At 36.7% G+C, this 14406-nt stretch overlaps 2 protein-coding genes across 4 annotated transcripts; one reads left to right on the plus strand and one right to left on the minus strand.

Moving 5' to 3' along the window:
• LOC105161903 (protein bem46) lies at positions 1380-7972 on the minus strand. Of its 2 annotated transcripts, XM_011079756.2 has the most exons (8): positions 7502-7972; positions 6237-6272; positions 6025-6103; positions 5728-5782; positions 5472-5588; positions 4077-4238; positions 2863-3325; positions 1380-2154 (listed from the first exon to the last, which is right to left on the minus strand). In XM_011079756.2, the coding sequence occupies exons 1-7, from the start codon at positions 7737-7739 to the stop codon at positions 3146-3148; spliced, it is 867 nt and encodes a 288-aa protein (XP_011078058.1). In that variant the 5' UTR covers positions 7740-7972; the 3' UTR covers positions 1380-2154; positions 2863-3145. The 2 variants fall into 2 exon arrangements, with proteins under 2 accessions (XP_011078058.1, XP_011078059.1); XM_011079757.2 differs by lacking the exon at positions 1380-2154 and having other exon boundaries at positions 3183-3372.
• On the plus strand, positions 9066-14406 carry LOC105161904 (protein Brevis radix-like 4). Of its 2 annotated transcripts, none has more exons than XM_011079758.2 (5): positions 9066-9481; positions 9584-9791; positions 9899-10296; positions 13204-13734; positions 13990-14406. In XM_011079758.2, the coding sequence occupies exons 2-5, from the start codon at positions 9663-9665 to the stop codon at positions 14066-14068; spliced, it is 1137 nt and encodes a 378-aa protein (XP_011078060.1). In that variant the 5' UTR covers positions 9066-9481; positions 9584-9662; the 3' UTR covers positions 14069-14406. The 2 variants fall into 2 exon arrangements, with proteins under 2 accessions (XP_011078060.1, XP_011078062.1); XM_011079760.2 differs by having other exon boundaries at positions 9066-9312.

Here is a 14406-nt window from a genome sequence, read left to right on the forward strand (position 1 = left end):
AAAGTTTCAAAGAGGTTCTTGTTGCGGAAGCACGAGAAGAGAAGTGCATCAATTGTTGCAAGAATCTTGGCTTCCCTATGATGCTTACATGACGGGGTAGTGCATCTTCTCTAGAGGGAGCTCTTGTTGCCGATGCACGTGAGAAGGTTGCATGAGCAACAACATGAATCTTGGCATCATGAAGAATGCTTGCACGATGGCCTAATATGTCTTCTCAGGAAAGAGACCTTGAGGGATGGCGAAATCCTCCATGTACCTCTTCGATGATGAGATGACGATCCGAAACATGTTCAAGTATAGCCAATAGCTAATGAATCCATATCAAAACCTATAGTGTTAAAGTTTGGCGGAAGTGGGCCCAAGCAACAAGTCAAGCTCAATAGCTAATGGATCCATATCAAAACCTATAGTGTTAAAGTTTGACGGTAGTGGTCCCAAGCCACAAAGCTTAATAGCTAATGGATCCATATCATAACCTATAATGTTAAAGTTTGACGAAAGTGGGCCCAAGCCACAAGTCAAAACCTACTTGTGCTTATGACCATAAATTAGGTTCTCCACCACACAACAAAAGGAGATGATGCAACACAAGTCATTAATACAACAAATAAGATACAACAAATCAAAAGACTAAAATCCAAAATTCTTTGTCACAACGAAGCACAACAACTGTAGAGGTTTTACGTCTTCCTCGACATTATATTTTCAAGCCTTGATATCAAATTTCAAGGTGACACTTGGTTTGCTTTATAAATTCGATAAAAAATTACACATCCACATCCAAACACAAATTTCAAACCCTTGAATCGATATTTAAAGTGTTCAATTGAAAATTATTAGTCTACAAAGATTATATTCACTTTCATTTTAAATTAATAAAACTCTTGCCCCTATATTTTTCTTGTCTTGTAATTACTTTTTACAAACACAAATTTTTGTGTTAACACCTATAACCTCCTTAAAGTTACCTAAAAAGAATAAGTAGAGTAGACTACTATTTCTAAATCCTCAACACATTCAATGAATTTGATAAAATTATTGCATAACACCTACTCTATAAAATTTTATCCTATAAAAAATATGTTCGAAGAATTATAGATTCTAATAAAACATATTTTGTTTTGGTATTTTCTTCACTCTCCTTTCCTCTGCTTCCACTCCATCAGAAAGAGCATCTTGACAAACTTTGTAATTTATATTTTCCACCACTTCACCAACAAGATTTGCTCCAGTCGAGCTTGATGCTCCCGAAGACCCCGAAGGGGCCATCATCATCTTTCTTCCATCTCCGAAAGTGAGGATGAACCTCACAACACAAGAAAACCAGTTGAAATTTAAGTCACAAGCATAATATCCGAGATATCAAGCCAAAATAAATGTAGTGTTAACTGAAGATATGTTGATAGTATAGTAGGTGTTGGACCTAAAACCATCTCGATATGTTTATTTGAATGAGTTTAGTTTGCTCCTATATCACATTCACATTTTCCTCTTTCTATGTTTCCACATTTTGTTGGAATTCGTCCCCTGGAACTACAGAAGAATTGGAAGATCAAAATGTTAAACAAGAGAGTCAATACTAAACAATCAAGAAATAACACACTGAAAAAATGGCAAGAACGCAACCCTATTGCATTCTCCATCACCATCTCTGCATTTGTGGTCTGTGTATAATTGGTTGCTAACTAAATGCTTTCAAGACCCGCCTCAAACAATCAAAAGGGATGACGTAACTGAATACCCTGACTTGAACTACAACTATTAAAATCACGGTGGGTTCTTGCTCGTATTATATTCCGATGTAGTATCTTAGGTCCTGAATAAAGAAAGGAGGAGTGATGCAAGTTGTTGATTCCAATTCCCAGCGTAAACATGAGATTCTTCCTCCAATTTTCGATTCATACAATACAATCAGTCTGCTGGGATATGGTGTCGTATGTCGTATGTTGCTATCATCCGATATATATATATATATATACCGAAAATCATCTTCTGAAATTTGAACCAGAATACGGCCCAGAAGAAAATCTCAAGCATGGCAGTTGCTGACAATCACAAAAACCTTTTCAGCACAGCAACAGCTGCTGAATTCCAAGGATGCTGAAACATTAAGTCTTAAATTCCAGATCCCAGCAGATCACCTCGGCTCGGAATCTGAGAAATGAAATAACAATGTGAAGAGATTAATACAATTGATGTTGGCCGGTCTACAGCTTTTTACCTTCACGTAGAAGACCAGAAAAATAACATCATAAACATACATAGGTAAAGACATGGGGAGACAATGGAAACAAATGTTAAGACCGACCCAAGCAGAAAACCTAGATGACTATTAGCACCTAGAGTTTCGAAAAATCTTGAAAAGAATTAGGGCATGTAAATATGGGTTTTAATAACCTCCTAGTTGGCAGGCGGCGACAACAGATAAAACATAGGTAATTATTAGGCCAAGTAAATAAGGAAATGGAAAAGCCATTAACAGCAGACACGTATTGCTGGCCCTGAAGATAAAAAATAAAAGCAATAAATAAATATATTCATTTAAGAGTCACAACAAAAGCATGAAAAAATATTTAAGCAATAGAAGATATCAATATCGTACAATCCTTCAATATAATTCAACAGAACAGAAGTAGATTTAACAGGATATATTATTACCAGAAACATGCAAAAGGCTCATATCTCCAACTAACAGTTCAGCTGCAAGATGGGTTATTTTTCTACTTCTGTGGAATAATTTCTTTGAATGCTTTGGAAACCTAATGTGGCAAATTCAGTCACCAAAATATTTTTGGGCTGAAAACGGCATATTGCAAGACACAGGAATTTGTTAGTTTGGAACATAATAAACTCGAAACTTACCAACTCTAGAAGGGCCGCTATCCTTCTTATCTGGAACAGTTTTTTCCAAGAACTCCTGAATTGCTCTCCAATAGCGATCACTATCAGCCAACCATGTATCCATATGCTTACCGAACCTCGGCTTTGAGGAACTCCAGCCGTGTGATTTCCCCTATCTGGATCTCTTTTTGAAAGGTTACTTCAAGCCTCCTCTCCTTATTCGAGAATTCTCCCGTCGATAGTCACTATCCCTTCGATAACTATCACCTCCGTGAAGGAGTGAGTCTGTCCTGGCCTATATTCACTAGTGGGATGACCAGAAAGAGTCTTCGTCTCCGTTGTCACTGGTCTTATGTCCCGTAGGGAATTCTACAAATAAGCACTGCTGATTGTGTGCAGCTGCTTTAACATATAACATTTCCATGTGCGATGGGGGAACAACCTCATCTTGTAGTCCAGAGAGGAAAAGGATTGGTTGTTTGATCTGCAGTTCAGAACATCAAATATAAAGAAATGCGCCTAGCTGGAAAGCTGAAAAACAACATAATGATTAGTAAAAATACAAAACCTATGTCGCACAAATAAGAAAATAGCAGAAAGCCAGATAGACCACTTTCAACTACCTTGTAGCAAAAATGGAAACATCATAAAAAAACTTGTGCAATCTGACATTGAAAAGAAGAATATATTTTGAAAAACAGAGGATAAAATCAATTGCATCAAAATGGGTTCACAATTCAATGAAATATACACACGTAAAACTATTGGTTACTAGTCCAATCAGAGCAACCACTGCTCAATCAGTATGATAACAGAAAGCTATTCAGGCATCCATATGCACAGATGTTAAACTGGATAAACAGAAATCTAAGGTTTATGAATCTTATGTATTACAATCTACAGGAAATTTCACCCACCAAGGACTCAAAAAGACAAAACATATTTTCCTAGACATGAATGAAAGACCAAATATTAGTATATCTTTAAAGTAATCATATATAATGTAACTTATCATGTTGATAATTTTGTAATTTACTAAGTTTGTCTTTGTTCACAAAACTTCTATTCAACCTTCATTTTGTTGGACCCCCTTTTAAGCCCAATTTGAAGATTAACAAGCTGAGCCTGTGAGCTTTTAAGCCATACAGAGCTGATTGACAGCATACTTTTGTCAAGAAGCACCAGAAACGTAGCATAACTGCATATGAAGAGATCTCATTAACAAGTAACCTCACCTCACCAATGACATCGATGGTGCTCCATGGAGAACGAACTAGAAGATTGAGGACTCTGAGACCCTTTGAGCTACTTCCGATAAACCACTTCAGAAATGGGAATACAACTCCAGCCATGTCCAGGATGGATGTGAAAGTGTTTTCCAATATTAATGCAGCCACCTGCATAACCAAAAAACAGCAAGGTTTCTGTGAGGTAAGGTTGGTATACCCCTAAACAATATCAGCTGAAACACCAGAAACACAGAGTTAGGTTAAATGGGAGACAGAGGAGTGGAAAGCTAAATTACACAGTAAGCCATGGCTAGCAGCTCGCACCAGAAAATTAATGTGGGTAATGAAAGATTCAAGAAAATAAATTATGCTGGAGATTCTTCTATGACATAATGCTTTCGTCGATTTGCTTCTATCTCGCAAAGGAAAGCTCTCTCTTCTACCTTCTCATTTTCTTCCTCTTTCATTTTTTTCCCTGTGATTTACTCTTTAGTATTCCGACAAACTCTTTTTCCATCTATTAACTACTTAGCCCATCCTTTTCATATGCCAAATTAAATCAACCCCAAGTTTATTGTTCACAGATGCCATTCACAATCAGATACAATAAGCAGCCAGAATTGCTGCGATTAACATGCAATAAGAAACAGTATACCGGCACATCAGCCATTATACTTTCCAATTACATCTTTTAACAAGACTTTACTATATCATAATTTGGTTGACAAAGAATAAGTTGGCAAAGCAGCGCTGAAGCCAAAGAAGGCAAAGGAAAACAAATGACCAGATAATAATGCTACATAGGCCAGGGAACTCAGAACAAAAACAGATATTTAGGGGAAGAAAACTGGAAACATAAATGTAAGCTCAATAGGCAAACGAGAAAACCAAAGACCAAACACAGTATTCCAATTAATGAAGTTTAGATTATGTTGGTCAATTATATCCATTTCATGATTCTGCGGAAGTTGTGCACCCTTTCTGCTCCACCACCACAGTTTTTGGTAAGTTTGTTCTTGGATTCCAATCATGCATGCTTCCAGCATACTATAGTAAGGATAGTTGAAGTATGCTACTATTATTAAGATAGATAATATACCCTCTGTCGAATATAGAGGGTCTCTTGCATTGAAAAAGAATTGACAGCTGTATATAAGATCGTTCTGGCAGTATGTGTACTCTAAAGAAAATCAACCAGCAGGTTTTTATGTGAATAATGGGAAACATCTAACTTGAAGTACAATTTTCATAGAGAATCAGTGAATATGCAATGAATATGGAAAATAACACCATGCAGAACAAGAAGGCGGATATGGGGCTGTCAATATTTCCAACCTCATTCACAAGGGAAAAACAAAAGAAAACAAGCAAGCAAAGAACAATGGTTCTCAGCGGCATAACCTTGTCCGGGTTGTTTCTGGTAATCATAGCACCAACAGCTCCCCCAAGCGACCTTCCAAAGACTACAATTCTGGAAGTGTCAATGTCTGTCCTCTGAACCAGATGATCCAATGCAGCCTACTCAACAGGGGCATGGCACGAATTAGAATAGGATGTCCAGTTATGAAGAATGCAAACGCACTAAAAGGAATGATAGCATTGACTGGGAGATGATAAAATGTTATGATAAAAACAACATGAAAATCAGAAGGCAAACCTGAGCATCCAATGTAATACCATGTTGCGAAGGAAATCCTGCACTAGCTCCATAACTGAGTATCCCAAAGCAGAAAATAAGCTAATTCAGTTAGATAGTAGCATATATATGTCACATCTAGTACAAATACACCAAAAAGAACCATAAGCAAAGGAGCATGGAAAGAACAACAAAAGAAAAGGAGGAGCTTTCCAAGACGATGTCACTGGTCAAGCCTTTTAAACTGGTGACTTTGATGAACGCTTAAAGAGGAAAACAAAATGTCTGAGGCGAGCTGCAGATGAGTAAATTGCTTACCCTCTATAAGAAAGCATGAAAACATTGCATTGCAGACTCTGTAACATATAAAAAACCATTTCAATGCGATGAGCGATGTCTGTCATGACTAGTCAAGGCCTAGAACAGATGTATGTCTAATTAGGAAAAGAAAATGACGAAACAATTTTCCATATAATGTATTGTTTAACAAGTAATTGCCATCTTCAAACAATAGAATAGTGAAAGGATACTTCCTGCATTTTCCTGGAAAAAGAGAACAGTTGGACCTGCAAAACACATGACAGAAGGTCTTATGGTTAGTGGGTTCAAATATCAATAACTACTCTATACAAACCATAGCCAAATAGTATGACCTTCATCATGGAATGACTCCCTTTAACAACTATTACAAATTATTCGAAATTATGGAACAAACAATAAAAGCTGATTCACCAAAGCAAGTATCCATACGTCAATATTCAAAACCACGCATAGATTTTACACAGGCCACTAACATTCTGCTTATATCAGCAACACCTACAACTACCAGATGCAGTGTTCAGCAGTTGAGTAAAAGTATAGTTTAGTATTATTTTACCCCCACACTAATGGTAACTTTTACAATAAACATCACAAATTCTACAACTAAGACTGCAATTAGCTTAACATAATAATATAGCGAAAATCCAATATGTTCACATAAAGAATTAGCCTACAAAAAATAGAAAACACGAAAACTTTAAGCAGACCAACTCAGTCAAACTAAACAATGAACATGAACAGTCTAAATTCTGAAATTTCAACATAAACCAATATCTTAAACAAATTTGCTCAGAAAAAGAAGCCAGTAGGAAGTATCTCAGATAGAAACTTACACTAAAATCTAAAGCACTATATGCTCATTAAGGGTTTTAAAGTTCTATACTTTCTCACAATTAGTTCTAACTAATTCCAACTCCATGAACTTAAACAATTTGCTCCTATTTAAATTAATTTTTAACCTTCAATCCAAGCTTCAAACTAAAGCCAGTATCTCGTATCAAAATCAACTAGCAGCACTAACTCTGTAGAACATAGTATAGCAACATAAATCAATATCACAAACAAATTCCAACAAAGATCAACATGGTTGGAGTTATCAAATCAAACTGACACTGCATTGGAGACCGCTACTTATTTACTTGGAGCCTTAGAAGCTTATTATTTCTCAAAATTAGTTCCCACTAATCCAATTCTATCAACTTATACTTTTGCTCATATTTAAATTAGTTTACCCTACACTCAAATCAAAATCCATGAGCAGCACCCTAACTCCACAAGATAACTCCCATTACATAAACCAAATTTATAAAAAAAAAAAGAGAAAAAAAAAATTCTCCTAATCGAACTAACACAACCCTAAACAATCAACTGACCAAATTATCAGCAAAAAAGCAGATTCACCTTAATTTACACATATCAAATCACACCAAAACGATAACACAAGCACGAAAGTCCAGAAACAAAGAGAGTGCACCTCTAAAATCGGGGAAGGGCTTGATGAACCAGGAGTGGAGGCGGACGTCATCGGAGGATGTAAGCCAGACGTCCTCGTATAGGAGGCGAAAGCGGGCAGGGTTTATAGGGTAGGATCTAGAGAGTCCAGGCAAGACAGGCACGTACACGAGCTTCTCCTGAAAAGTAACCAGCAATGCCATACCCGCCATCACAATTCCGCCAACTCCATAGAGCAACGCGCTCACGTAAGACACCATGACTGACGCCCTTCGTCCCTCTCTCTCTCTCTCTCTCTCTACTTTCTCTCTCTATATAGCCGGGTGTATGTACGTGTAGCATGTAGAATCTTGGGTTCTCTCCGATTGAAACAGCTGCCCTACTGCTTCCGGAGAGAACATCAGGAGAGTATAATGGCGACCTGGAAGTTGACTATTTTCCTTTTCATTTTTCCGGGTTTGTGGGGGGTGAGGTGAAACGACAGTGTTCCGTAGGAATCGTGAGTTGCCATTTCCATTTCTTTTACAATTTTATTTAACTTCCTAAATTAAGCTTAATTATATAAATATCTCATATTTTTTTAAGAATTACGAGTACATCCTTAAAAAAAAAAAAGTTACTCATAAATATCTTAAACCTAATTTTAAGATGTCAATATAATTTATCTTTTCATTTCCGATACAATAGATACTAATTAATTTAAATAAAAGTTAATTTATTTGACCCAAAATAATAACAAAAAAACTAAGATTTAATATTACTTTGTATAATATGAAATTATTTAATATTTTTAAAAGCATTATAGTTTTTTTATTTTGAAGAGTCAATATAAATTTTTTTGTAATTATATAAAAAAATTTAAATTATTGGGATTTTTTTTTAGTGTTAATATCATTTGCCTTTATAAACAATTAATCACGCTTGTATATTTTACGAAGATTAAATACGAGGTCGAAAATTAAATGAGATAATTATAATTCTGGTCCTCATACTTGACTACTTATTTAGATTTGATACTCATACTATCGCCCCTGACAATTTGTAAATTTAACGTGAAAAGACATCCGAAAAATAGATTGAGAATGCCAAAAAGAACAACTAAGATTACCTCATTGGTCAATGTGGAAATGGAACAAAGTAGTTGAGTTTATGTTATTGTTAATGGATGTTTAATTTTGCCCTCCATTTAATATTTATATGTAATGTACTTGTGGAGTGAAATTAATATTATTATTTTTTCTTCTTATAAATATAAAATTATTACATAAAAATATTAAATGAAGGACAAAATTGAATATTTATATAATTTTTTGCCAAGTTTAGTATTTTTTTCGTCTAAATTCTGACGAGAAGGATGTCAATATGAACAATGAATTTTTGAAAAAAGTGTAAGTGTAATTTTAGAACTTATTTGAGGAAAAATAATTTTATATTTATGGAAAGAGTTTGAGTGTAATTAATCCTTAAAAATATAAAAAGAGATAAAAAGATATTTTTGTGCAAAAACAATAATCCTAACTTTGGAACTAAAAATTAAAAAAAGAAGTTTGGCAAAGTAAAAGATTAAAAAGAAAAGAAGGGCTAAAAAGCAAAGGGCAGAGGCCCAAAGCAACCAAATTTCAAGTTGAAGTTCACCCTCCTCAAAGCAACCAGACTAAGTCTGTCAACTTCCTTCTTCACCAAGTACTCCATTTTCCACTCTTCTTCTTCGTCTTCTTCAGTCCCTCTATAGATCCTTCCCGTCAACTCCGAAAGCTCGGTTCTCTGTTTACACCCGTAAATTTTCTGTTGGGAGATAATTGAAGAAAAGAGAGAAAGCAAGTACTCATACTTGTAAGACATTGTTCCACTCATGCCTGTGAAGTGTATAATTAATATGAACAGGAATCTCTCTGATGGCGCAATTTAAGGGGGGGCATTAAAATTGCCTGATCGCCACCCTGCTCAGCTCATAACCCTCTTCCCTTGAGTCTAAAACTCTCCTTTTCCATTTGATTCTGAGGTCCCATCTTATTTGTTCTTTGAATTTGTACAGAATTTATGAGTTGTAATTGCCTGTTTATGCATAAATTGATCTGGGTTTTTCCTGGTTTTGATGTTGCAGGGTGTTTTTTGCGATTCATTTGTAGAGATATACGCACATCTCTCTCTGTGTGTATATATATACACTTGTGGAAACGAAAATGCTTACATGCATAGCACGTTCGAAGCAACCGAGCGAGGACTCATCGTCGATCGATCATCTGCCTCCAGAAAAATTCAACTCCAATGGCACTCCTACAAAACAAGCCATTAAAACGCTCTCCTCTCAGGTTATTCAATCATCGGATCCTCGATTTCCATTAACTTTTCTTTGTTTTTTTTTGGGTGGAGTGTTGTTATCATTCATTCTGAAAATGTTGTTTGAGAATTTTCCTAGATCAAGGATATGGCATTGAAGGCGTCGGGTGCGTACCGCCACTGCGCGCCGTGCGCGAACCAGCCGGCTGCTCAGCAGCGGAGGAGCGGGAGCTACGACGCTGGCGAGTCCGACGCCGCGTTGGCTTTAGACAAATTCCGTTGGTCTTACCGGCGGACAGGGAGCTCAAGCTCAAACTCGAGCTCGACAGCGGGGAGGAGGGAGCTGGAGGCGAGGCTGAAGGGGATTTCCAGCGGGGAAGGTACGCCGGCGTCGGCGAGTGGACGGCGGGTCGACCCGGTTGTGTTCGTGGAAGAGAGCGAGCCAAAGGAGTGGGTGGCTCAGGTCGAGCCTGGCGTGTTAATTACCTTTGTGTCCTTGCCGCGTGGGGGCAATGATCTTAAGCGGATTAGATTCAGGTACTGTTTTGGTAATTTCAACCATTCTTTTGGTGGGGTTTTGATTACTTGAAAAGATTAATTGTGTTTGTGTGTGAACTTTGTTTTGTTTGATCGTCATTTCTTGAATTTTGTAGAGTAGTCCATAAATGTGAGGGTCACTTTGCTTGATTTGTTAACTTAGAGAGCTAGGCCAAGACAAGAAATACAATATTTAAACTGGGAATCCCATTTCTTCAGTTTGTTTCTTTTGACAAAATAGAAATAATTACAGATTGTTCCACATTCATCATTTTTTAAATACTTTGCAAATGAGATTTTAGTTTCTCAAGCCATCTCTGATATTCTAAGTGAAAGTAGAATGTAGTCGGTTCCAGTCGAATTCCTCCACAAGTGCTTCAAACTCGTCATGTTAAGAAAATTGGTCGGTCATCGTCATAGTATAATAACACTTATAATGTAATGGGTTGAATATTAGATATCTTTTCATCACTTAGATTAATTAAACGATGACATTAAGTTTCAATCATAATTTTTAGTGTATTATATAGATATCAACTGACCCTTTTCTTTTTGCGTCTAAAACTCAAAGTTGAACCAAAATAGATGCATATAAATCAGATGGATTATTAAATTGTTAGTGGGAGTCTACGATTTAGCATAATTGGCAATCATGATTAGTACTTAGGGGTTGACTAATTTTGTTCTGTGGTTCTAATTATACTGATGGAGGATCAATTGGCTTAGAGTGCTTTATGGCCAACAGAGGGCCTTCAGATGTTCCACAACAGTAGTTGGATACAGTAGTTAGTTATATGGTTAATACGTACTTCACTTCTTAAAAAAATAAGGGGTACGTGACCATGATTCATATGCCACTGCATAAAACATTGAGTGTAGGATGAATTTGATTCCTATAAAGTTTTTTTTTCTTTTCCCCTAAAATCAATCTTGATTCATCAAGACAATTTAGTATTTGTCATTAAAATGTCTTGATGATGATTTAAAGGAACACCTTGTTACTTCCTTCTCACTTCTATTTCTCCAATAGGTAGAGCTTTTCACCTCATTGTGTATTTGATTTTAATTTTTTGTGGGACACGTCTCATTGTAGGATTTTAAATGCTGCTATGGATGATTGAAATCACTCTTCACACAGTAGTTTCAAGGATTAGTAAGTTTTATAAATTTAGTAATTTCAGAATCAGAAGTATTCCGAGGAAGCTTATCTGTTTACTTCCACAAAAAGTAACTTAAAAAAAATTCATGGAGAGATAGTGTATCTTGTCATTTTTTACTTCATAATTCTATATATATATATATATATATATATATCATCTCAGACAAATGGGATGTCATTAAAGGTTGTCAGCATATGTGTGGCTTCTTCATGGTATATATTCAACAACAAAGAAATATTGGATTGATGAATGTCTGCAAAGTCCATGCTTGAAAAAGGCTACTTTACTGTCATTACAAAACTGACACTGTCTTTGAAAGTAGAGTTATGCACCAATAGTGATGCAATTTGAAGTAAATTTAGGGGCTGTAGGCAAACAAACTGAATCTTTCACATTTGGTAGACCCTGTTTAAATGGAAAATTCAGCACATTTACCTGACAGTAATAATTCCCATCATCATGGAAAGGCCATGAGGAAAGAGAATTTACGACCTCTTTGTAAAAGTCCAGATGGACAAAACTCATAAAACGCTTTGGTGGGCCTGTTTTCATAGTGTTGGAAAAACTTTTACTGATTGTTGCTGCCTTGTCGGGAGATGCCGTTGCTTTCTTTTTCAATCTCCATCACGCCTATACTTTGATTTGTCATCTTGTGAACTGTTTTTGGTCAATGTTTTTGTGAGCCATCTAAGTGTAGAGAAGGGACGGACATACGCTACTGCTCCTACACTGGAGCGACGGCAAAAACTTCTTTTCTAGGTGAATTTTTAAGAAGATGAGGATATGGTAAGTTCTTGATAAGATGTTTTTCTTTCAGTCTGTTGAATGTATGTTGATGTACCACTTATCGTGCCGCCGTTGGCAGTTCATAATGATCCATCATGAAGTTTCTGATAACATATGATAAAAAGTTACTGGTAGAAGAGAAAGTTAAAACAGGAAGAACAGTAAATATGAGAATGGACTCAATTTGCTGTCCCTGCTTTATATTATTACCACATGCGTTTGAACAGGATTCCTTCTCATAATTTAGTTTTCGATTTGGTGTCCACATATCTCCATCTTTTGGATGGAACTGTGACTCATTATCCATTCCCGTGAGAAGATTTAATCATTTTGTTGTTTGCCTTGCTGGCATATTTTGTGCACTATTATTTTGGAGAATTGGATGCCCTCTAAGCAAAGTCAAACGTGAACGAGTTATTGCATAAGATGGAGTCGGATCTTTGATTTCAGTCTCCTTGTACTATGCAACACTTGTGAACAACCTTGTGTAGGTCCAACTTTGTGGCTTGGCATAATATACAACAGTTCCATGAAATATAATTAAACATGATGCTTCATGCTTTGATTAGCTGGATTTACGCATTTAGGCTTTGACATTCAACTTATAGCACTAAAACTTTGTCATCAGTGTTTCGCTTCCTATTGTTATAAAACAAAAAGCATTTGTTGTAGAACTTTTTGCCTTACCGTTCACTAAAAAAACGAAAAAGAAAGAAAGAAAGAAAACGAACATGTAACCATCTTCCTTTAGTGTGCTGCACTGATAGAAATGTTGTCAATTAGACAAGTCACTGGATGAGGTTTTTCCTTGGTTACTTGGATCATATTATTTTCTTTGCAGTGTCTTGGGATCTTTCCTTACAGATGATTTTGGATCTCATTACTTCTCGATTCTCATACGTTAACTATTCTCAACCTGATGAGTTAAGCATTCTGATTAATATTGCTCTAATATCATTAGTCGGGACATGTTCAACAAATGGCAAGCTCAAAGGTGGTGGAGCGAAAACTGTGAAAAGGTGATGGAACTGTACAATGTGCAGAGGCTAGATCGCCAAGCTTTCCCTGTTCCTTCAGCTCCAAGATCTGAAGATGATAACAGTTCAAAGATGGAATCCATAGAGGACAGCCCCGTGACACCACCTCTGGGTCGAGAGCGACTACCTCGTACTCTATGTCGACCAACTGGAACTGGAATGGAGTACTCCTCATCAGATTCATTTGACCATCAATCAATGCATTCCCGGTCCAACTATGACTCTTGTGGTGTTGCCTCGACTCCAAAACTCTCTAGCACTAGCGGTGCTAAAACAGAAACGTCATCTATGGATGCCTCCATGAGGACTAGCTCCTCCAGAGACGCTGGAGATATATCCATCAGCAATGCCAGTGATTTGGAAACCGAATGGGTCGAGCAGGATGAACCCGGTGTGTACATTACCATCAGGGCTCTGGCAGACGGTAGACGAGAACTCAGACGCGTCAGATTCAGGTCAGTTTCAACACACCAGCTTATCTTTCAATCATAGTCACTTATATCGAAAATGCATTACTATACTGCAAACTTTGACATTAGATACGTTCTAAAACAACCATTCGATTTTGAGAACTTATACCGCAACACTTACCTCACAAACTCCTCCCTCAGACTGAACAGTTGGAGGAAATTAATCTGTAATGTAAAACAGTTACCACGTTTGTCTCAATAAGAAGTGTACTAAAACCTGAAGTTGAATCGGAATTTCAGCCGCGAGAAGTTCGGGGAGATGCATGCAAGAGTATGGTGGGAAGAGAATAGAGCAAGGATACATAAACAGTACTTGTGATTGGATTGAACAAAAGATGAGTACAGATGCTTTACTTTGATGATTGAGGAGGTTCTGCTGCTGCTACACCTAAGAGCTTGTGCTTGTGCTTGTGATGAGCTGCAGCCAGCATCTGTGTATTGATGCATACATGAAGAAAGGTCACTGCTTGTGGGCACTTGAGAGAGCCTTGTGTTTCTTGTTCCCTGTATTTGAATTTGATTACATATAAATTGTGTCATATTATGGGTATTTTCATTTCAATATATTATATAAATATGGAATCTTTTGGGGTATAAATTGTAATTTGAAGAGAATGCATTGGCCACTTTTTGCTGTTAAGAATTTTATTTAAGTTT

This window comes from Sesamum indicum, linkage group LG5, assembly GCF_000512975.1.
Source record: "Sesamum indicum cultivar Zhongzhi No. 13 linkage group LG5, S_indicum_v1.0, whole genome shotgun sequence".
NCBI lineage: Eukaryota > Viridiplantae > Streptophyta > Magnoliopsida > Lamiales > Pedaliaceae > Sesamum > Sesamum indicum.

Excerpts from the sequence above, each read along its gene's own strand:
- LOC105161903 (XM_011079756.2), bottom strand. The coding sequence starts at position 7,739 with ATGGTGTCTTACGTGAGCGCGTTGCTCTATGGAGTTGGCGGAATTGTG. Across the intron at positions 5,783-6,024 it reads TTCATGCTTTCTTATAGAGG|TTATGGAGCTAGTGCAGGAT; the intron begins GTAAGCAATTTA and ends TGGGATACTCAG. Across the intron at positions 4,239-5,471 it reads CCAGAAACAACCCGGACAAG|GTGGCTGCATTAATATTGGA; the intron begins GTTATGCCGCTG and ends TTGGTTATGCAG.
- LOC105161904 (XM_011079758.2), top strand. The coding sequence starts at position 9,663 with ATGCTTACATGCATAGCACGTTCGAAGCAACCGAGCGAGGACTCATCG. Across the intron at positions 9,792-9,898 it reads TTAAAACGCTCTCCTCTCAG|ATCAAGGATATGGCATTGAA; the intron begins GTTATTCAATCA and ends GAATTTTCCTAG. Across the intron at positions 13,735-13,989 it reads CTCAGACGCGTCAGATTCAG|CCGCGAGAAGTTCGGGGAGA; the intron begins GTCAGTTTCAAC and ends TCGGAATTTCAG.